General features: G+C 36.4%; 1 protein-coding gene across 3 annotated transcripts in view; it reads left to right on the plus strand.

Annotated features, from left to right (window-relative positions):
* Positions 1-21,930, plus strand: part of GABRA1 (gamma-aminobutyric acid type A receptor subunit alpha1) — a 41,808-nt gene that overhangs the window by 1,814 nt on the left and 18,064 nt on the right. For all 3 annotated transcript variants that reach the window (XM_012575906.5, XM_030284103.4, XM_002193396.6), the window contains exons 2-6: positions 835-922; positions 4,563-4,675; positions 14,252-14,319; positions 19,308-19,528; positions 21,100-21,182. In XM_012575906.5, coding sequence (XP_012431360.1) covers positions 849-922; positions 4,563-4,675; positions 14,252-14,319; positions 19,308-19,528; positions 21,100-21,182 — 559 coding nt within the window. In that variant the 5' untranslated portion in view covers positions 835-848. The remainder of the gene's footprint in view (positions 1-834; positions 923-4,562; positions 4,676-14,251; positions 14,320-19,307; positions 19,529-21,099; positions 21,183-21,930) is intronic.

A 21,930-nucleotide genomic window follows, 5' to 3' on the forward strand; every position in this document is an offset into this window, starting at 1 on the left:
GAATAAACTTTCTGAGTTGTGTTACTTTTTACTCAAAGGTAAACTGAGAGTAACTCAATGAAGTCTGGAGAGAGTACAGGAGGTGTTTGGAGAGGAGGAGAAGGATGCTAATGCAAAAACATTTCCTAGCAGCATTCAGAGACTGGTAGAGATTTAGGAAATAGTGTGTAGGTTGTCAGCACATGGTTTCATTATGAATTGTGCCCTTTAGCCCTAAAATGTGCCTATGTAGCAGCAGATCATAGAGTTAGAATCTGCTCATTTTAGTCCTTTTCTGAAGCAGTATTTCAGGGAAGAGGAAGGTTGTTGTATCTCTAGAAGAGAGTTGCTTCCATCACATCAAAGCAGAGCAGTGGTTGTGGGGAAAGCACCACTCTCCTCAGTCACACCACCACACACTGACACCTTCCCAGGGGTTTGGAGGGGCGCAGGCTGGTTCAAGTCAAAAAAAAGGCAATCACACTTGGTTATCTGGAAATGCACTGGAGGTGCACACATTTTCAACCCAGGGGGAAACTGAGTAAGAGTTGCACTGCCACAGAGTTTGGGGGCAGGAGCTTTTACCTGTAATTGTTTTTGCTAAAGTTCAAGAGTAATGCATAAAGAATACACCGTTACCACAAAATAAACCCCATCCTTGGCCTGTGGATCTAAAAGCAAAAGGTAACCAGGAGAACAGCCAAGGCCATGCACCCTTATTCAGAATGGTCTCAGCTCTACTGTTGTGAGGTCATTGCCTGACATCAAATTATTCTGCAGAAGTTTCCAGTGTCAGACTTTTTTCCCTATTAACTGTTTTAATGTGGGGGATGTTAATGGTTATTTTCCTCCTAGTTCCAGAGTCCACCATGAAGAGATTCCTGGTGCTTTGTGACTGCCTCTGGGCCTGGAGCCTCCTCCTCAATGCACTGACTGAAAGAAGGTGGGGAGACATTTTTTATTTTAGGAACCTTTATTTTAATATAGCAGCATAAGACAAATACTGCATGGGCTGCACTACTACTAAGTGTATTGGGGGAAGTTAATCCCTGTTCAAGTCCCATCTAAATCTAAGTGAAGTTTAGAAGAGGACTACAATTTGTTTGCATAAAACTTTTTTGTTCAATATGGTGGAGAGAATAAGCAAAAGCTTCCTCTTAAACACCTGTGCAATTTTTTCTATTCTTATATAATGACTACTCAGAAATACAAGTTTCTTCAGAGGGGAAAAAATGTATAATAAAGGGCTATTTTTAATCTAAGTGCTTTTAGTAACTTTATTGTGCCTGCAAGCAGAAGCATAATTTAACTTCTTTGTCGGTCAGGACTGTGTGCTAACTCAGTAGTTGTATTGAAAATCTGAAGTAGACCTTCCTGCTGAAGGAGACTGCTTGCATGAAGAAGCATTTGTAAGCTCAAAGCCCATGACAGTTATGTCTGAAAGACCATTCTGCACTGAGTATTTGTGAAATATTTGTTGAAATCATAACCTAAAAATAATGTTAGTATTAATAAAAATTTGTAATCATACAACACCTCATCAAACAACTAGCAGCTTAACTAAAGACTATAAAGCAGTTTGGAGTATGCATGAAGTGTTGCTTGCAAAATTCAAAATTCAGTGAAGACATTTAAGAAGACTCTCAGATGTATTTGTGTATTATAAAAAACATGAATGTGCTTGTCAATGATGTTACCTAATGACCAGAAAGCAGTAAAATACTTTTATTGTAAATAGTGATCTCTAAAGGATCTATTTGTGCCTTGATCTCCACAATGTCTTCTTATGCATTCATAGTTCTAGAGGAACTTATTTTCTGACTGCCTTGAAGATTTAAAATTTGTGTGGAGTGGTAATGGGAAAGGTTCATCTGCACAAGCATTTCCTTAAAAAAAAAATAAAATAAGAGTGTGTGATTCATATAACAGCTGCTTTATCAAAAAAATATTTTAGGGAAAAAAACCTTTTATTTTTATAATATATTAAGATTTGAAGTATTCCTGAAGTGCTTCATCTGACCTAGCTAGAGAATTTTGTGAAAACATATTTTTTCTATAGATATTTGCACATATATCTATGAATATATATTTATTGCAGCTGTAATGGGTGCATGTGCGTTCTTAATGTGAGAATTAAAACACATTGGACCAGAGTTTAAAAATCCAATGGTGTGCCAGGAATATAATGACCTGTAGATGGAGTCCGTGCACAGTTTTTTATGAGACTGGGGTTTAATGTGAAAACACAATTGCATGCAGTAATTTTTTCTTCAAACTGTACACACCTTAGATGAAGTAGATCTGGGTTTAAAGCCATTTTGTCATCGTCAGTTGCCTTGCTTTCCCTTGGAGTGCTGTTAGTGCTTTATGTTAAAAAGCCAACTGAAAAATTAGATAAAATATCTGTGATACAGACAGTCTTCCCATGTCACTCCTGTTATCATAAAAAGGCCAGCAATAGGAATATTTTAATATGTGTGTTTTGAAAGAGAAATCACAATCCCTCTGGAGTTAGTCTACTCCACATGTGCACAAATGCTCAGAATCTTCCTGTTGTGCCCATCTGCCAGTGAAACCTCACGGTGCTTTCTGCCTTTGCTAAGATGGTGGGAAGAGCAGGTGAGGGCACTGACAAATGGGGATTCCACATGGGAGCGGGGCACAACTCCCCTGCCTCCAGCCCATCTTCCTGATGCCTCCTCACAAACATGCTCATTTATTTACCAGTAACAATTCTGAAGTGGTTTTATATCCTTTTCCCACCTTAATACTGATGACCTTCTGCTATCCTTGAGATATTTATGAAGAGCAGCTTTTTTTCTGACAATGAGTGTTAATATAAAATTTAATCCACTAAAGGTCCTGTGTTGAAATTCTGGGGAAGTTGTATGAGAAAAGATCCTTTAAATGATAAAATGCTTGCTAGAGACAGCAGGAAAACTTGTTATTTGGTAACATAGAGGAAGCATAAAAAATGTTGTCTGTGACTTAAAATTCAATTGTAGGCATAATCAGTAAATATAAATCAACCTATTTTTTATTAAATGAGGTTGTATAATATGGTTAGAAGAAATTAATACTATTTTTAAAAAACTGTTAGGTATTTTGCCTTTTCATTAGAAATAATGACTTTTATGCATTAAAACATCTCACCCTATGGAAATAAACCAATAATTATTGAAACTTCTATGGATGTCTGAAACTGATTTAAATTTGTAGTGTTAAATACTCAAACCTGTGCTGCAAAATAAACTGGGAAGGATTTCCAGGGTACCTATGTATAGGGTATTCTTCCTCCTTCTGTCTGTATTTGATCCAAGTGGAATGCAAGCCTAGGATACTCAAAGGACTGATGCAGCTCACAGAAAAAAAAACATTTCATAGGTATTTTAACAGAACCTGATCATTTTGTGTATCATATTCCTCCTGAGAGGGTCTTTAGTGGTTAGAGCAGGAAGGGCTGGCAGGGCACCTAGAGCCACGTACCCCGAGCAGAAAACAGGCTGGCCAGTGGAAGAATCACTTCTGTCACTAGACCTGATCCTAAGGAAAGTTTTTGGTGCTGCACTGTTTCTCCAGTTCAGTAGTAATGTGTGCAACAAAATGATTTTTTGAAAAGCAGCACTTTTGCTTTTATCACTGATGACTCCACGTGTTTATAATGGAAGTCTTCCCAGCAATGAATGAAAAAGCACTGCTGGGTTAGGATTTAAGACAAGTGTAATCTATGATTAAGGGAATCATCTGTGACAGGGTATTAGGTAAAGGTCTCAGATTTAAGAAAAAGGTTGATTCTGGTGTCATCTACAGCAGACAGAAACCATTAAGCCTAAGGATTTCATTCTGATTTATACTGATGGAAGTAAGATTTTGGTAGCTGAGTTCAAATAGCTTTAATTTTATCCTTCTTCAAGTAAAATTTCAGGACCTTTGACTGAGTTAGAGATATACATAGGGATCTATAAGGGAAGCTTTACAGACACAAGAGATTTTCATACCAACAGATGGTTTTGTTATGTATTTGAAAGGCAAAGACGGAGATATTCCTCCAAATCTAACTGCTACAGGAAAATGAGAAATAAAAGCAAAATTACATCTCCATCTACAAAAATGTACACTCACTCAATCTACTTCTGTACTTAAAAAGAAGATATCTCTATTTTTATATACTTTTCAATGTTCTAAATTACTTTGTAATTTGTATCTTTCTTTGTCTGCAAACCGTTTATAGCTATTATGAATTAAACACATTACTCTTTGCTGACAAATGAGCGTTTTCCTGGGGAAAACACATATTAGCACATTATAAACATTAAGGAGTAATGAGAGAAACATTAAGGAACTGGCATTCTATTTGCTCACCATTTATGGAGGGGCACTGATTTTTATGATTTTAAAATCTTACAATTGAAGGAGAAAATATAAACATACAAGAACTCTACAAAGCACTACAATCTTGTTATACGGAGGAGGTTATGTGACCACAAACCAGTATGAACGAGATTAAACGGATTTTGGAATTACTGTTTTCTAAGGTTATTGGTGGATTACTGTTTTTCAGTGTTAACTGTTGTGTATTTCAGCTATGGACAAACCTCATCACAAGATGAACTCAAAGACAACACCACAGTGTTCACCAGAATATTGGATCGTCTCCTGGATGGCTACGACAACCGCTTGAGACCAGGGCTGGGAGGTGTGTTGTATTATGATTTTCAATGTTACATGCTAGATAAGAAGTCAGTTAAAACATTATATTTTATTCCATAATATACTTGTTTTAATTCTGTTCATATAGACACATAAAGTTATGCTGATATATAGCTTTTTTTTCCCAAAAGCCATGCCTTTCCTGTCTTTTGCATACTTGGTTTTCTCAACTTACACCCAAAAGAAGAAGAAAATGGTTGACAATTCAAGAAGACCTCTGAATGGGTAATAAAACTTTGAATGTATAAAGAATAGAAGATAAAAAATACAACCTGTGACCTGACAAATGACAAGTTGATGAATGAGGCCTAAATAAGCCTCATATATCTATGACTATTTTCATGAGGATTTGTGTTTTTAAAAGTGAAAGCATCAATCTATCCTAGTAGATTGTCTCAGAGAAGTTTTTAAGATTTTTTTTTTTCCTAGTTAGATATGTAAGGATTTGTTTCTGTAACATTTTTTCTTCACAGTTTGAGCAAAATGTCTTTCTTCTTCTGCTCTTGGTGCTGAATCCAGAGAAAGGCATAAAACCACATCGCAATTATGTCTTTACAAAAACATTGTTACAAAACCTGGTCTTCATCAACATCTTTGTGTTCACTCTTTGATTTGTTCGACTGTGACATGGTCCCAAAATTGAGTCTTAAAAGCTTACTGTTCACAGCCATGGAAATTCTAAATGGACAAGCACAAATCTATTCTTTTCAGTGCATGGAAAGGTTGGCTTTACTTCTTTCAGACATCCTTTTTCTTTTTTCCTTTTGGACTCTTCAGATAAAACAGAGCAACCCACCCCACAAAATATAATTCTGACTGTTTTCCTAAACTCTTTCTCAGAGGAACTGCAATATAAGGGGGTATTACATTAAGAATTCTTGTATTGTTTCCTGTGGATGAAATGGAAAGTAATTAAGCATAAGGGTATTCTGTGGTTTGAGGCTACCATCCTGCAACTGTTTTTGAATTGTGAGCCAGGCTCTTCAATAAATTGACTTCACTGATTTTGAGGAATGGCTAAAGATAAAATTCTGATTAAAATGTATGAATTGACACATTTAAAAGTGTCTTTGTCTATAAATCTTTGTCTGCAATTTCAAGTAATAGACACAAAATAAGAGTCATTTTTTACTTTTATCTACCGGTATTTTTGCCTGCTTTCTTGTGAACCCTTGACCTAGGCTAGAGAAATTTCCTTTATTCTTTGTTTAATGGAACTGTAAAGTTCAGTCAGCTACTCCATCACAGTAAATAAAGCACAGAAGGCAATAAATAAATGAGACTCTGTAAACTGAGTCTGGTACATGTCTACAAGACAAATCTGAGCATATGATGATTTCTTAAATGAGTTTTATAGCTATTATGTTTTTTTTTTAACAGATGCTAGAAGGGAAAACAAAGGGAGATGCAGAAAAGATTTTCTCTCACTCTGGATTGCAGTTTAGGGAACTAAAGCATATCAGTATCAAGTTTATGTCTGATAAATGTTTCTGAATGCAGTCTTCAAAGGTGTACTCATGAAAGAATCATTTGGTCCAGTTAAAACTTATTGCTGATAGAAAGGAAATTAACCTCTCCACAAAGTTAAATGGCAATGTGTATGGCTTTGGGAGCAACAATGAGTGATGGGGAGTATGGGGTGGAGGGAAGGAAGGATTGGAGTAGTTTCTCTAACTAAAGGTTAGAGAAATTTAAATGCTCTCTGCATCCTTCCTTTTTTTTTTTTTTTTTTTTTTTTTTTTTTTTTTTTAATTGTGTTACCTGTTCCTGCCTGTAACCAAGAACCTTGAATTAACAATTTTCTTTCTGCACAGTATAATGTATTTTCATGGTGTCAGTTCAGCAAATTTCTCTCTTATATTTGTCAGCTTTGAACACTAGAAATAATAGTACTATGGCTTAAAAAAAAAATCCCATATCTGGTTAAATTGTGAGCAGTAAATTAATGTTTGAAATCAACTATAGTAAGAAGGAGATATAGTCTTTTGAGCATTGAAAAAGGCATTATTGAAAATATATAAATTATAGATTTCAAAAACTTGGGACAAATACCTATGTTGATGTTTTCAGTCCTGGTAGCAACTTATAATAAAGCAACTATAATAAAGGCTCAGGAATTTGGAAATTCACATCTTCAAAACCTTATTCCTAAGGTATCTAAATGTGAGTCAAGAACCTCAGGATGACTCAATTTTGACAGCTAAGTTAGATTCACAGTATAATAGTGAAATGTATTCTGAAATGTTCCATGCATAAAAATATCCAGTGAGAAATCTAAATCAATATATAAAATATAGCATGAGTTTTGGAGTTGGAAGTTCAGTAGCCTTCCGTCATAGCAAATTTTAAAGGGTATGGAAAAGCAGTGCTTTCATTTTTCTTCCCAACATCAGTGATGGCTTCTTGTTAAATATTTTGATCAGAACACAATTTTTATCCACTCTGAAGCAAAAGTTAAGAAATCTACCAATATAACAATAATTTCAGATATATAGAATTGTCTCTAAAACTCCTTCCATTTAGCTGTGATGTAGCTATTGGAAAAATTAAGAGGCCAGAGACCCTCCTTATATGTTATGTTGATAAATTTCATGCTGTTAGGCACAGTGTTTATCTGGCATCACTGAGTGCACTATAGCACTCTTCCAATCATCCAGAACTGTCTATTCTCTTTCTGTGCCTTCTGAGAAGCAGCAGCTGAGGTAAAACAATGCCTGGTGCAGTACTTTGTCATACAGAAAAGGGCACATTGCAGAAAACTCTGGTTATCCCAGTACAACCTCTCTTCCTGTAGTGCAGGTTTTCAAATCTGTACACCCACAGAAACAGAGGTGTGTGCATGAACAGAACCAGAAAAGAGACCAATTTCTCTCTTTCTCACCTATGGAATAAAAGGTGAGAAAGTTTCTTCAGTAGGGTTATTTGTTTTCCCTTCCTTGCCATTATGTGTATGAATGAAGAATTCAGTGATGAAAAGCCATCTTTAGTTACTAAAAAATTGATCTTGGCTCTACTTATTTAGAGAAGTAAATTCAACCTTTTTGAAATAAACACCATGATATTTTTCAATCCCAAGTTTGCCAACACCCTGTTAGTGTGGTGAACAGTTTTACTGTTTGGTAAAAGTGTCCTGGGGCAGCCAATGAGGCACCATGAAGCCAAGATCAACCTTCTGGAGAAATCTCATTACAAAGATTCATTGTAGCAGCTATTCTATGTATTCATGGGAAAGCCAGGGTAAAGGGTGAACATTAAGATAATGAAAAATGTAGAGGTGTTGAATTTTGAATCACGCTTTGAGCATGCATAGAATAAGTACTAGATTACAATTACCTCTGCCCTTGCCTTTTTTTGCACCTTCTTTTGAGGTATTTCTTCAAAAGGAAACCTAAAAGTCATATATGCTCCATAAAGAGTATGGGAATGGAAATTATCATCAGATAACCCAAGGCGGCCATATCTGAAGTTAAATGAGAACCTCTGAGCAGTTTGCCATTAAACAAGGGGAAAGAAATAATCATTTCTTATTAATCAGAATATTATAAAGTAGAGCTGGTGACCCACAGGGAAAAATTATACTGATTGAATGTGCTTCTTATTAAAAAAAATTATCATTGATAAAATTAATCTGATTATATATTGAGCATGCCACACCACGTTATGCATTAGCACATTTGCACTTCTTATCAATAATTATTGATAAAAATTATGTTATTTACTTGTTTTGCCTCCTTCATATGTGGGCTGAGTCACTTAGGCAGACACTGCTAGGAAATAGTATCTGTTGTACCCATCCATAAACATGAACAAATAGTTACATTTAGTAATTTATGCATGGAAAATAGAACTTCCAAAATGAATGTAAAAATGTTGTGAATGATACTAGAGGACACCTATTGACTCTGTGAGAGCATAATCATTTACAAAAAGCAAGGAGGAGGATTTGCAGAGAGTAACATACTGAAGCTGAAAAGAGGAAATCATGTCAGACATTAGGGAAAAAACCCGAGGGAAGTCATTGAGGTAATGGCATAATTTTCTGTGAAAACTACCTGGACTGTAGAACTAGAGGTGATCAAAAATGGCCTAAATAATAAAGATGCTGATCTCTATTCAAATACACAGTTCTGAAAAAACCAAAGGATCAAACAGAAATAAGAAGCAAAATTCACTTCAGTGTCTCTCCTAGTAATGCACTGTGTCTAGAGTGTGATTTAAAAAAAATAAAAAGCAAGGAAAAAGGGTGGAAAAAATAAGTTCCTCAGGTAAATGGATATGCCATTCCCTTTTGTCTTCATGTGGGGCATAGAGATGACCCCTGGGTTGCCACCACAGCAGGTTTGAAGTGCCACAGTGGAGACAGGGAAGAGAAGATTTGCTTAGGCCAGGTGGTATTTGGTGATGAGATTCATTAACATGAAATCAGGGGCAGCTACAGATTTTCTAAGACTTTCACCATTTTCATCTCATCTCCCTAAACCTAAAGGATACCACATGCTCTGAGACCTTTTAAATCAGAATAAAGGTAAAAGTGGCTTATCCCCTTGAGAGGGATTTTGTAGTAGAAAGCTTAATACAGAACAAACAATGGGTTTGATTTGACAGACCAGAATCTTCCTGAACTAAATTTGGTTTTACTGTTGGGTTGAATGCCCAGTAGATCACCCCAAGTAGATTATCAACTTGAGTATTGAACAGAATTATACTTATTTTATGCTGTCAGTAAAAGATATTTGTTGATGTCTCCTGTGTGATGTTTATCAAAATTGAGTGAGATGGTCCTTAAGTGGAACATCAGTCAATCTCAGGCAATTCATTACTTCCACAGAGTGGAAGGGATGGGGAAATGAACCTCACAATATTATGTGAATTACATTTCAAGTTTCAGTTGTATGAGAACATATAAATATATTTTTATATAAACACATAATATAATGTTTATATATAAACATAAAATTTTCCTCTTGGTTATTGAGGTCCCAATGGAAATTGTTGGATTTTAACAATGAGCTAATACAAAGTTTAGGGAAAATAAGGGTTTTATTTGTAAGCATAATAAAAAGTAAAACTTAAATGATTCTACTCTAAATGAAAAGACCTCACTCCTACACATTATTCTGTAAGTAAAGGACCAGATTTTACACTTGAATTTGTAAAACTGAAGGGGCTGATTTTGGTCTTTTTTTCCACTCTGTAGGCACCAGATTAATGTAATGACAATTGTAAAAAGCCTTAGAAAATCCCAGGAAAATAAATTGAATACAAGAGTAGGGAGGTAGGTAGGATGTGAGCAGCTTTGAGCAGTTAATTGCATGTGCAGGTCCCAGTAACCTCAGCACAGACTGCAGAGGCTGATCACAGGACAGCTCACTCTTCTCCCTTTTGGTCTCTACTCGTACTAATAATGCAGCAGCACAAAATTCCTATGAGTGCATTTGTTGTGGTTCTTCAATCAAAATACCTCACAGGCTGATTAGTCTGAGTGCACACAGTACAGGTATCACAATTCCTTTCATTCAAAGCCAGAGGAAATGTCTGCTCCATATTAATAATTACAGCACAGACAGACATGAGACATACAGGAAGAACAAGTGCATTACCAAAAGACAGAATTAACTCAAACCACCAAAATGTGCAATTCAAATAAACCTTGTGCTCAAATACTGGCAGATAATAAAGGGAAATATTTTCATGTATGGTGTCTCCTGATAAATAGGCTTATTTCCTGCTGTTAAAATAAATCTGTATTTCTTATTTTGTTCTCAATTTATAATCCAGTCACAATTCTAGCAATAATGAGATCCCTGGGAGTTTAAATCAAAATATTTATTGTTACTAATTTTGAGTTTACCCTAGTCTAGCATCATTAGCAAAACACAGTATTTGTAAACAGTAAAATTACAGTAGTTGAGGTTGACTTATGCTTTCATAGCTGTACCTGGATCAATTCCCAAAGCTGTGTTCCACAGTGTCTGGGTGTGGTGCTCAGCTGCTTTTTTGCTGCTCAGTAATTGCTTGGACCCTGAGGTTGCCTTATAGTCAAGTCATTATTAATTTCCTTAGGGTTTTTTACTGAAATTGTCACATTTTCTACAGTTATCCCTACATTACTTACTCCTGGTTCATGAGATGGATGTCGCAGTCAAGAGACACAGTTCTGCATCTTTAGAGCTGCTGGATTTCTCTTCAGCAATCCAATTAGCTCCTGACCTGAGCCTGTTTTGGTCAATGACTAAGACTTTTCTCCAATTCTCAGGGATATTGTGAAGGTTTTGAATACAGCTCAGGATTTGTGGTTCCTGAAGAAAGCATTCTGAGCACTTGAAGCACAATTTAAGCCTTCCCATGGTAATCAAGATGCAAATTGAACATGGGTAACCTTGATTCTAAATATATATAGCTCAGCTGTATTAGTAAACACATGTCCTGTGCAGGAGTGACTCAGAACTTCTGAAGCACTTAAGCACAGCTGAATCATCTAATTAGTGAAACAGTAAACAAAAAATTCAAAACTTCCATATGGCTTTGGAGTAAGTAATCTTTCTGTTTCATACACCCTTTTTCATTGGTCTTGAAAATGATGTACACACCAAAGTTAAAAAAAAATTGGTGGTCTGTACATTGGTTTATCTGCATTTGAGGGGATTAAGTGCACTGAAGAAGTGTAATCAGTGTGAAGATAACATAATCTCTTCTGAGTTCACAATCTGAATTTTCTAATTTTCATGTGATTTAGGTGCCACTTAAATTATTTCCAATATTATACAGAAATAAAAAAGCATTGCTTATTTTTTCACTCCCTTGGAAATCTTACTTCTTAGTGAAAAAGTCTTAAATTTCCATTTTGTGTCCTCAAGTGGTTTCCTTAAGCCTCAGCCTCTCTTCCATGACTACATGCCTCCCAAAGCCAGAATTCAGGATAGCACAACATGATATGCTGCTGATTCAAAGAGCATATTCTGTGTTTGTGCAGGCAAGCCAGCTGAATTATGTTAAATAGAACCTTGCTCAGAGCTGGGACTCTTAAGGGACTCACCATCCTTTTATGTTTGAAGAACTTCTAGAATCTTCTCTCTCCCAAAGTGCCTCCGAGGAAAGAGGACAAGAGGGGTGAGGAACAAGGAGGAAAGATCTTTAAAAGCCATTTGAGATTCACTTTTCAGTATGTAAAAAGTTAACAGATTTCAGGATGGTATCGGTTTCTCAGCCTTAAGGAAAGGTGATTGGGTAGCTGGAGTCCATTCAGCAATGTTTGACTGTCCTTTTTCTGCCCACTGTTCCCTACGTGACCTCAGCCTCTTGAACTTTAGTGACAGAGATGGGCTGAAGGACAGAATCCTTTCCTCCCAAGCCAAGTAATTTCTGGACAAAATTATGCCTCTTTCAGTTCCAGCAAGTCAAGCTCACCATGAGCTTCTTTAAATCCAGAGATTATTAGATGTCAAGAAAATACTGAAATTTCTTTAAGTCAATTGAAAAGTTTGTAAATAATTATGAGGTCACATATTAATTCAACTGGAGCTCTAAGGAGGAAATTTCACCTATCCAGTGCTTTTCTCAATAATCACTGTATTTTGTACACCTCTCGGTCACAGATATAAAGAATAACAATAATATTAAGCAGTTCAGCCACATCACAGTATTTTACTTTCCTTGATTTTGAAGAATACATTGGAAATGTCATCATTTTAAAGAGTCCTGAACTCTAGGTGGTACTGAACTCTAGATGGTACTTTTGATACCACCTCATTTTTGCATTAATTTATTAACAGAATATAGTTCATCAACTGCATTCCTAGACCAACAGTAGAATCAAGTCTAATGCTATGTTTTGGTTTTTGCTGTCTGACAAAAGGACATATTTTATCATACCTATACTAGATATTTATAGGAAACTGTTTCCATTTTTATATATTTAGAAGTTGCTCACTTTTTTTGAATCAAAATGAAAGACCTGTATGAGTGTTGTGAAACACAGATTCTCATTAGAACTTTTGCACTGATACAAAAAGGTATATTGTAACTGGCTGCTTAATCCTGAGTCCTTTTTTTACTTCCCTTCAGTCTGGATTTTCTTGTCAGATGGAACAAATTGTATATAAACAGACCAAAGTCTTTTGAAGTCAGATGGTTGTATTAAATTAGGGAGGGGTGTTTCATTATATTTTGCAATATTTAAAAACAATAAAATACATATACATTTAAATACATATACGTTTCTTAGTGTTAGGAAAATTTTTGTCTGCTACATGTCTCCTTACTATACATATACTATAGTGTTTTCTTTATGATTACTTTTAATATTCCAGATTGCTCAATTTATTTATTTTTGGAAGTTATTTCAGAAATGTTATCAATTGTTCCATGTTTGAAACTTCTATCAAACCCCCAGTGCTGGCTTGTAGAGCACAGCAGTAAATGTGTTCAGACTTACATCACCATTGCTTTGGGAAGCTGATGGGGTTGGCTGCACTCAGCACTGCCTGGATTCCTGCCTCCAGGTGCAGCTATATTTAATTCAACTGGGTTACTGTGATATATGGCATCCTGGGTGAATATTTGGCTATGTGTGCCCTAGAAAATACCAGTATGCTCAGAAGTGATTGATCCTGTGTGTCTCTGTAGAGGGAGAGGAGAGGAAGGGAGAAGTTCAACTTGGCTGTTTCTCCAAATGTCTTATGCCAGCCCATCTAGAGAAGTCAGATGTTTGACCTCTTTCTTGAGATCAACACCAATTAAGGCATCTCAGCACTCGTGACCACTAAAATCCCTAGTTTCTTCTGAAATATCCAATGTCATTGTGCCATGGAGCAAATGGACATCCTGGAAATCAGGGAGGGGTCCAGCTTGATGACGCAGCATATGCATATAATCTGTGTTATGTACATGTTACAGATTTCAGAAGTAGTATTTGTACTAATCTATCATTTAGGCTTATAGGACTGAAGAGCTCACTTTCTGAAAACATTTACACAGATGATTCCACAAGGGAAGCTGATGTTTATTTCGAAAAGTTTTAACTCCTTTTTATTTATTGAAGTAAAGGGTAATACAGCCATTTCTAACTCATACCAGTAAAGTATATTCATGTTTGTATACACCATAATATATCCTCTTTCTTTCTTCTGTGTTCTTGGTCTCAATACAAAATATATAACTTGCAAGCCCAGGGTTAATTATTAGAGACCTTATTTTAGCTTGCCCAGAAACTGAGTACCCAATAAGATATTAGAGTACTGTGTACAATATTCAGCACTGGTTACAGTGTCAGGAAAGAAGATTTTTCAGTCAAAGAATGAAAAGATTTCCACAACAGCAGAACTGTTTCCACTGCAGTACCTCAAAAAAGTTCTGTGGAAAAACTTTTTAAAAAATCCCCATTGCTGACAATATTGACTGTGAAATTACTTCTACAGTAAATTCTCAGGATTGTATTGCAGACCAATTTCAGAATGGCTAATCAAAGCCAATAATCTCTCTATTTATTGTGAGAATTGGTAGTGGTTAGATCTAATGAAGGCTGTTTATAGACACTCACTGTCCTAATTTCCTGCTTCATTAGAGCGTGTAACTGAAGTGAAGACTGACATCTTCGTCACCAGTTTTGGGCCTGTTTCAGACCATGATATGGTAAGTGATGGCCTGTATTTCTACAGCACTCATTTTCTCTTGTCTTTTTCATTTTGAGGATGAAACATCTATGCAATAACTTATTTACCCCTTTTAGGGCTGGGCTTTCTTTAAGCCCTCGATTTGAAAATGCCATCAGCTTTTATGTGCTGCCGTTCCTGCTCTGTGACTGCATTTAAGTGCCCGGAAATGAGAAGCCTCGGTGACTTTAATAACGTGTTTTAACAGACTTTATATTTGCTACATAATATATTATGAAATTCATTAGGGTTTGGATCCATATTCTTCTGAGAGTGATTGCTTAGGTCCTTGCTGGCACATCACTGATCCAATTTGCCAAGAAAGATCATCATCTTAAAATGCAATTAACACTTATGCCTATGGTGTGACATCTGTACAGTCTAACCTGTATTTTTATATTAAAAGCTACTGATCAATGGAAAGTGACTTTCCTAGATCTTGGCTGCTAAAAGGAGAAGATTAATGAGAGAATTACTGTCACTGCTTTATGGAGTGAATATTAAAATCAAATTTCCAGATAACTGCAGGGAATGGAGATGTTCAGAAAACTGAATGAAGATGTTGTGAGCCCTGGTCTTAAGAGATACCAAGAGTTGTGTAGAAAGTTGGATAAGGTACTTAAAATTTTCCATATAAATGAGGTTTGCACAAGTAGGTGGCTATTGAGAAGAGTAAAGCCTGGTCTGCAGCCACCAATATCTGCTGGATGCTGTATTAGGATGAATGCTAGAAACATCCTTGTTGATCTAAATGAAGAAATTAAAGCAGTTCAAACTTGTAGCTGGCTACGTTCAGCTAAATACACATAGGAAAAGCAAGATTCAAGAAAAAAAAAAAAGAAAAAATAAATAGAGGAAAGGGAACAAGTTCCATTTCTGATTACAAAATTGTCAGCTACATAATTTGAACTTTTAATGTAGCTAAGCCTTAAACACCAGGTTATTACAAGTTTCTGACTACTCAAAACAATGTTAAGGAATGGAAAACCAGAAAATAGTAACTTTTACAAGACAGTTTATTTTTCTAAGTGAACTTTATGAAAAGACGCCATTTTTTGATTGCTTGGAAAACAGTACTTACAAAAGTAGAGTTAAATTTATAAATGCTATGATATCCATACCAAGTTGACTCCTGTTTTTCAGTCAGTTAAATGGGAGAAAGAATTCATCATCCTCTTAATAAAATGTGTGACCAAGAAACACAGAGGCAGGTGTTCATATATTTTGAAAACTAAAGAATTCACAGAAAAGTATTTAGTGTAAAACTCCTACTCACCTCCCATAAAAAGTAATGTGTGTGCAGCCCACTCATGTTAAACCTTTGCTTGAGGAACTAGGTGTGAAACCAGAGACAGAAAGATAAATTGAAGAGTTTGCCAGAACGCAGCATTTATATGAATTTCTCTGCACACTCAGTGCAGTGTGCCCTGTGCACGTTTACCAGAACACAGAGTTTATATGAATTTCTCTGCACACTCAGTGCAGTGTGCTCTGTGCACGTTTACCAGAACACAGAGTTTATATGAATTTCTCTGCACACTCAGTGCAGTGTGCCCTGTGCACAGACAGGTTTGCAGCAGCCACCCTCAGCTGGGGCTCCCCTGATCCCCACGTGCAGCCTGGGCTGGGGCTGTGGGAGGTATTGTAAATACATGAGAACCCAATGGGAAGAAATGACGATGTCTTACTGAATTCAGAAGGCTGAATTATTTCTTTATTATAACTATGCTAAAATACATCAATATACTATATAAAAGGAGGATACTAAAACTACATACTACTTTCTCTGACTCTAATTCCCCCACAACTCGTGACCCTCCCTGGAGAGTCCAGCCCCAGGTGGGTTGGATTGGCCATCAGGCTCAAACAATCCTCACCAGAATCCAATCAAGCACTCACTCCAGGTAAACAATTCACCAAACACATTCCACATAGGAAAAACAGGGAGCAGAAATAGAAATTGTTTTCTCTTTCATTTCTCTCTGTGCACCTCTATGAAAATCCTGAGAGGGACAGAAACGTGCTTGCCACAGGGAGGCTTTTGGCAGGCAAGGGGAGGATGAGCTGTGTCTGTGCTGAGCCTGGGCTGGGGCTGGCCAGGGGCTCCTCCAGCTCCCACTGAGTGTTAGGAAAACACAGCCACGCTGAGCTGCCAGCACACCTCAGCCATCTGTTAGCAGGATCCAGGGAGGCACTGCCATGGATAAGTCAGGGTGCTCTCCTACCCACTCTCTAGCAACATAGACATAACCAGTTATTCTGTAAAGGGATTGTCTTGGCTTGTTCTTATGCTTGTAAATAAAGTTAAATGGGAGAAAATAATTTTTTTAAATAAAACCATCTTTTTTTGGAAGAACTTTGCAGGTTTTTAGGCATGCTTACATGGTGGATGGAACTGAACAGCAGATATTTGGCTATTCTCATATAAACAGTCATTTTTGTAAAAATTTTTGATGTATATTATTTGGAATAAGAAGCATTTAAAAAATAACTTTTTCATAAAGACAGATTTTTTTTTTTCTAGTAAACCTTCATTCCTAGTTTTTCTGTACAGTAAGCTTTTCTGGAATGATCTTTTCTGTCTTACTATCTTCCTGTACAGAACCTCATGTAGACCACAGAGTGGTCTACCCTGTGAATAAACAATCTCCAGGGAGAAGTATTAGAAGAGTACATTAGAGAACATTTAAGTCAAAGTGTTACAAATATTCAATACTACATAATTTATTCAACGTGCAGATAGGAATCTTCTTTTTTTAACCTGCACACTGTGGAATGAAGAGTCTCTGCTGTGGAGAATTTATTCCAAATTCCACCTCACTCATATATCTGCACATGGGCCACTGCTATTGTACATAGTCTAGAGAAAATCCGTCTGCTCCCTGGTTCTGTATGCCCCTCTGCTGTAGAAAAAAGCCCTAATCAGAGTATCTGATGGCTCAGCCCTAAAGATCAGATGTCTGTCAGGATTCATTTGAGGAGAATTAATGTACATGCTTAAGTGGGTAGTGAAAGCTGAAGAGCTGAGATATCTCAGCCAAAATTAATTCACTCTATATGGTGCGATGACCTGGGATAGGGAAAGATTCAGCCTGTGCCAGGCATGACCTGACAGCTACTTTTTAATTGAATTTTATCTTATGCTGTCAGGACTCTTATCAACTCTTTCTGAGTCCTTGTCCTTTTCCAACAAATGAACCTTGTGTTTGTATGAAGTGAAAAACCAGAGTCTCTTTTCTCAACCTGTACCACCTCCCACTCACTCCCTTTGCAGCTGAAAGAGAAAAAGGGAATGGCTTACATGCACACTGAAAGGATGTCACCTTCTGGGCATGTCTTTTACCTTTCCCATGGGTGTAGGATGAAATTTTCTTTGGTGCTAATAAAACATGGAGAAAATCCAAAATTTTAATTATGGATACTGTCTCCTACACCTCCTTCTCACCTACTCTGCTGCACAGCTGGGACAGGATTTGGTCACAATTCAACCTAAGGCCATGACCCATCCAAATTCTGAAGCAAATAATTGGCTATAAGTGCAAACTGCTTTCACTGAAGCTGAAAAAACTCAGCCTTCAGCAGTTCACTGAGCAAGTGATTAAAAAAATGGAAATACAACCAAGTATGCACCCAAATGATTCACAGGTCTGGGATATAAATAAAATAAAATAAAATCTAAAAATCCACCAAACAAACCCAAAATTAGAACAACCCATGTAACTACATTTTTTCAGGCATTTCATACCCTGAAAGCAGGAAAAACACACATCAGTAAGAATCACCATTCTTTCCTGCTAACAGTTGCACAAGGAATAAACAGCTCAGAAGTGCTTATGTTGTATGGAGTGTTGTTGGTTGTTAAAATGAAAAAACAGAAATCTAAAGGAATTTGCTGTGGAGACATTTTGCATGCTCCTTCCAGAATGTTTCTCTTTACTATCAAGTTTGTCAGGACAGCTCTATTCCTTATAGCTCTGTGTGCCTTCACACACAGGAGTTCTCTCTGTTCCAGGATTTGGTGTCTCCATTTGCAGATCTCAGCAAAAGTTCAATTTCTCAGCCAAAAGAGTCTCATTCAGAGTAACACAGAACCAAGTTTAGATAACTGCTTTTGATGTTTATCAAAATATCAAAGATGGAAGGGCATGATAATCCCATACTGAACTTCCGCGTGAAGATGGAATTTTTCCCTGGGAAAATGCTGTACTATGCTGCAGTCACAGTTTTTCACATATTCACTCCATCTATATTTTATGTATAATATTCCAACATATCTTTCTTACTTGCACCCTCTCCCTCTTGCTTCCTGTTGCTTTGTTACAAATATTTCTTTCATTTTATGGTGAGTGTTGGTTATTTTGGTTGTCCCCATGCCCACTGAGTCAGGCACTGGTTCTCTCCCCCCTGGCCCAAAATCAGACTGTCACTCTTGGCCCAAAGGTGCCCTCAGCTCATGTTCTTTGTAGCCCAACCATTCCACAAATCACCAATCAGACCATAGAGATTTAGTGGACTGTGAAATTTCTGCAGGTTGATCACAAGTTTATGCTAAAGAGACATTTAGAACAGAAGGATGTGGTAAGACCCTGCCTCACAAGGTATATTTTACTCTGACACACATTTCCTGTGCCACACATACTGGCCACCTATCTGCAGCTTTAAATTACTGTTCAAGCAGGAAAAGGGTGAAGTATTTTGTTTCCATTGTATTAAATCTAATTTATGGGCAACTTATTATTTGAAATACTTCCTGATGTTTATTGTGCTGAACACAGTAATGATATTGTAGCTGTTTAATAACCAGCTTCAGGTACATTGTTAGTAATACAGAAAATAATCATTCTGATAATGACTAATTTCATTAATAGTCATCTTGCTTCTGGGGAATGGTAAGAACATACTTTTCAAGTTCTCATATTGCAACATATGACATCATAAGTGTTTCCCTTTTTTTCTGAACTGATGTAGGAATACACTATAGATGTATTTTTTCGCCAAAGCTGGAAAGATGAGAGATTAAAATTCAAAGGACCTATGACTGTTCTCCGGTTAAATAATTTAATGGCCAGCAAAATTTGGACACCTGATACCTTTTTCCACAATGGAAAGAAGTCAGTGGCTCATAACATGACAATGCCAAATAAACTATTACGAATCACAGAGGATGGGACGTTGCTATACACAATGAGGTGAGCCCTAAAATATTACATCCTTCATTTAGTTTTACAATTTAACTTGTAAAAGCATATTTTCCAGTTAGGAAACTGGTTCTTTTTTGAGCACAGTTTGATTCCTGCCTAATTATTATTTTCACAATGGGCCTTGGGATGATGGGCAAACAAAATTGTTTCCAGTGCTTATTTTTCCTCTCCTGCTGTGCTACCTCTACAGTCCCTGGATGCGTCTTGATGCTTGATTTTAAAAAGGTTCTTACAGTATTAGTAATCCATCAGTTTGCAGAGAATCTTAATTTGCCATTGCTTTCAAGGATTCCATCAGCAAGTATAATAAAGCTTGAAAGTTTGGTATAATCTGTACTCCTGAATTGTGTGCAAGGGTCTTTAATCTTTGGATCATACAGAAAGCAGATTCTAAGAACAAACAGATGCATGCAGAATTCATTGACCAGTCTGATTATTTCTTGTGCTTGGGATTATAAAGCATGACAGCATAAAAATAGACATTTCTTTTTCCATTGATTAAAGCATTTGGAAAGTTAGAAGAAAAAATTATTTTTGTGCTGACAGCATTCATTGGAAATATATTATTCTCTTCATGGATAACTGAACTTTAGCTGTTCAGTTGTTTAGAGGAGTTAAATAAATAAATCCTTTTGAAATAATGATGATATACAGTCATGCAAACATTCTGGATTAAAAACCTACAAATTAAAAAATTAAAAAAAAGTATGTTGCTTCTATAGAGCTGTACACCCCCCATTATGCCTCCCTTGGAATCAAAACAAGGTATAAAGGGACTCTTGAAGCCAAGATGGATAACTTAGTACATAGGTGAACTCTGAGTTTTCTTTAAAAAAATTTAAAGATATTTTTTAAATTGGTACAAGCGTTTGGAGAAAACAAATTCTCCAGGCATTTGGAATGTTCCATTTATTGTGCAACATCTTTCAAGACTGGCTAGACTGAAGTAGAATCATCTTGGCTGGTAGCTATACAAGTCCAGGTCGATTTTTCTTGTCTGTCTAAATGCTCAGCTGTTAGGGATTTAATCCACAGGAACACTATCTTGGCAGCACATTGTTCACATGTGTCTTTTCTTTTGATCATAACCATTCCTATTTCCTCACCTTTGCAAGTGCCCTAATGCAATTTTTAGCTAACTCTTCAAGTACTGCTGCTCATTCTCTGCAGATGTGTGGTATGTGACTGTTTCTAGCTCATTTAAGCTCTTCTATTGAGAAACATGTTTGCACTCAAGCTAAAAGCAATAAAATGATTTCAGCAAATGTCTGAGCATCCAGAGCGGGCCAATTTAATGATGGAAGCAATTGCAGTTGCTAATAGATTTTAATCCTCACACCAAATGGGAAGCCTGAGCCTGCCTCTGATGGACCGTGAGGAAGGGCAGAGGGGCAGAGCAGTTGCACCCTCAGCCAGACAATTCAGGTCCCACTTTAACCACTAATTAATCACATAACAGAAACTGTTCTGTACTTATGCTATGTGTCTTAATAGAACTCTATTTGCTATTTCTATGAAACTAGAATAAATATGTCCTTTTGCTCATTAATCCATTATAGATTGACTGTGAGAGCAGAATGTCCAATGCATTTAGAAGACTTTCCTATGGATGCACATGCTTGCCCCTTGAAATTTGGAAGCTGTAAGTTTATTTTAAATGGAGGTTTCTTCCATTTTTAGGCCACGTTAAAAGAGTATTTTGCAACTGAGAAAACCTCAAGGTTTTAATCTTCTGTATTTTTCACGTTTTTGTCAAGGTTGTATCTTTATTCTTTATATTTATAAAAAATATAATGGACCTCACTTACGTCTCATAAATATCCTACAATCTGATGTCTGGACATTCACCAACGATGAAAATTACAGTGCTCTAAATATCTGGAAAAGTAGTTTGTCACATAGAAAATGTTGTTAATTGCATAATTGTTTTGTTTTATTAAAACCCAAAATCAGTCTTAAAGAAAAGCAATATACGCGATGGATAACTGAATTGGTTTAGGTGAAAACAGTTTTGCTACTGTAGCCTTGGTATGTTTACATCAACATTTTTCCTAGGATAAGAAGATACTCATATACATTTCTGGAACATTTTTGGAAGTGAAAATCTCGGAAATCTACAAATAGAGTCCCACAAATGCAGCATCCCTAGATGAGAGAATATACAGAACAAAGTCATTGAAATAGAATTGAAATCAGTATAATTGAAATTAGTGCAATCACTGAGAAAGCTTTTGATAAGTTGCAAATTTTCCCCAGAACTTCCATGTGAATAGCAACCGTCCTGACACTTAAACATAATATTTCTGGAAATAAAACATAGAGAAAAAAAAAATAGTGACGCTCTAATTTACTCTAGTTTGTTTAACACAAACAAGGAAGTTAAAATATAT

This window comes from Taeniopygia guttata, chromosome 13 (assembly GCF_048771995.1).
Source record: "Taeniopygia guttata chromosome 13, bTaeGut7.mat, whole genome shotgun sequence".
NCBI classification, from domain to species: domain Eukaryota; kingdom Metazoa; phylum Chordata; class Aves; order Passeriformes; family Estrildidae; genus Taeniopygia; species Taeniopygia guttata.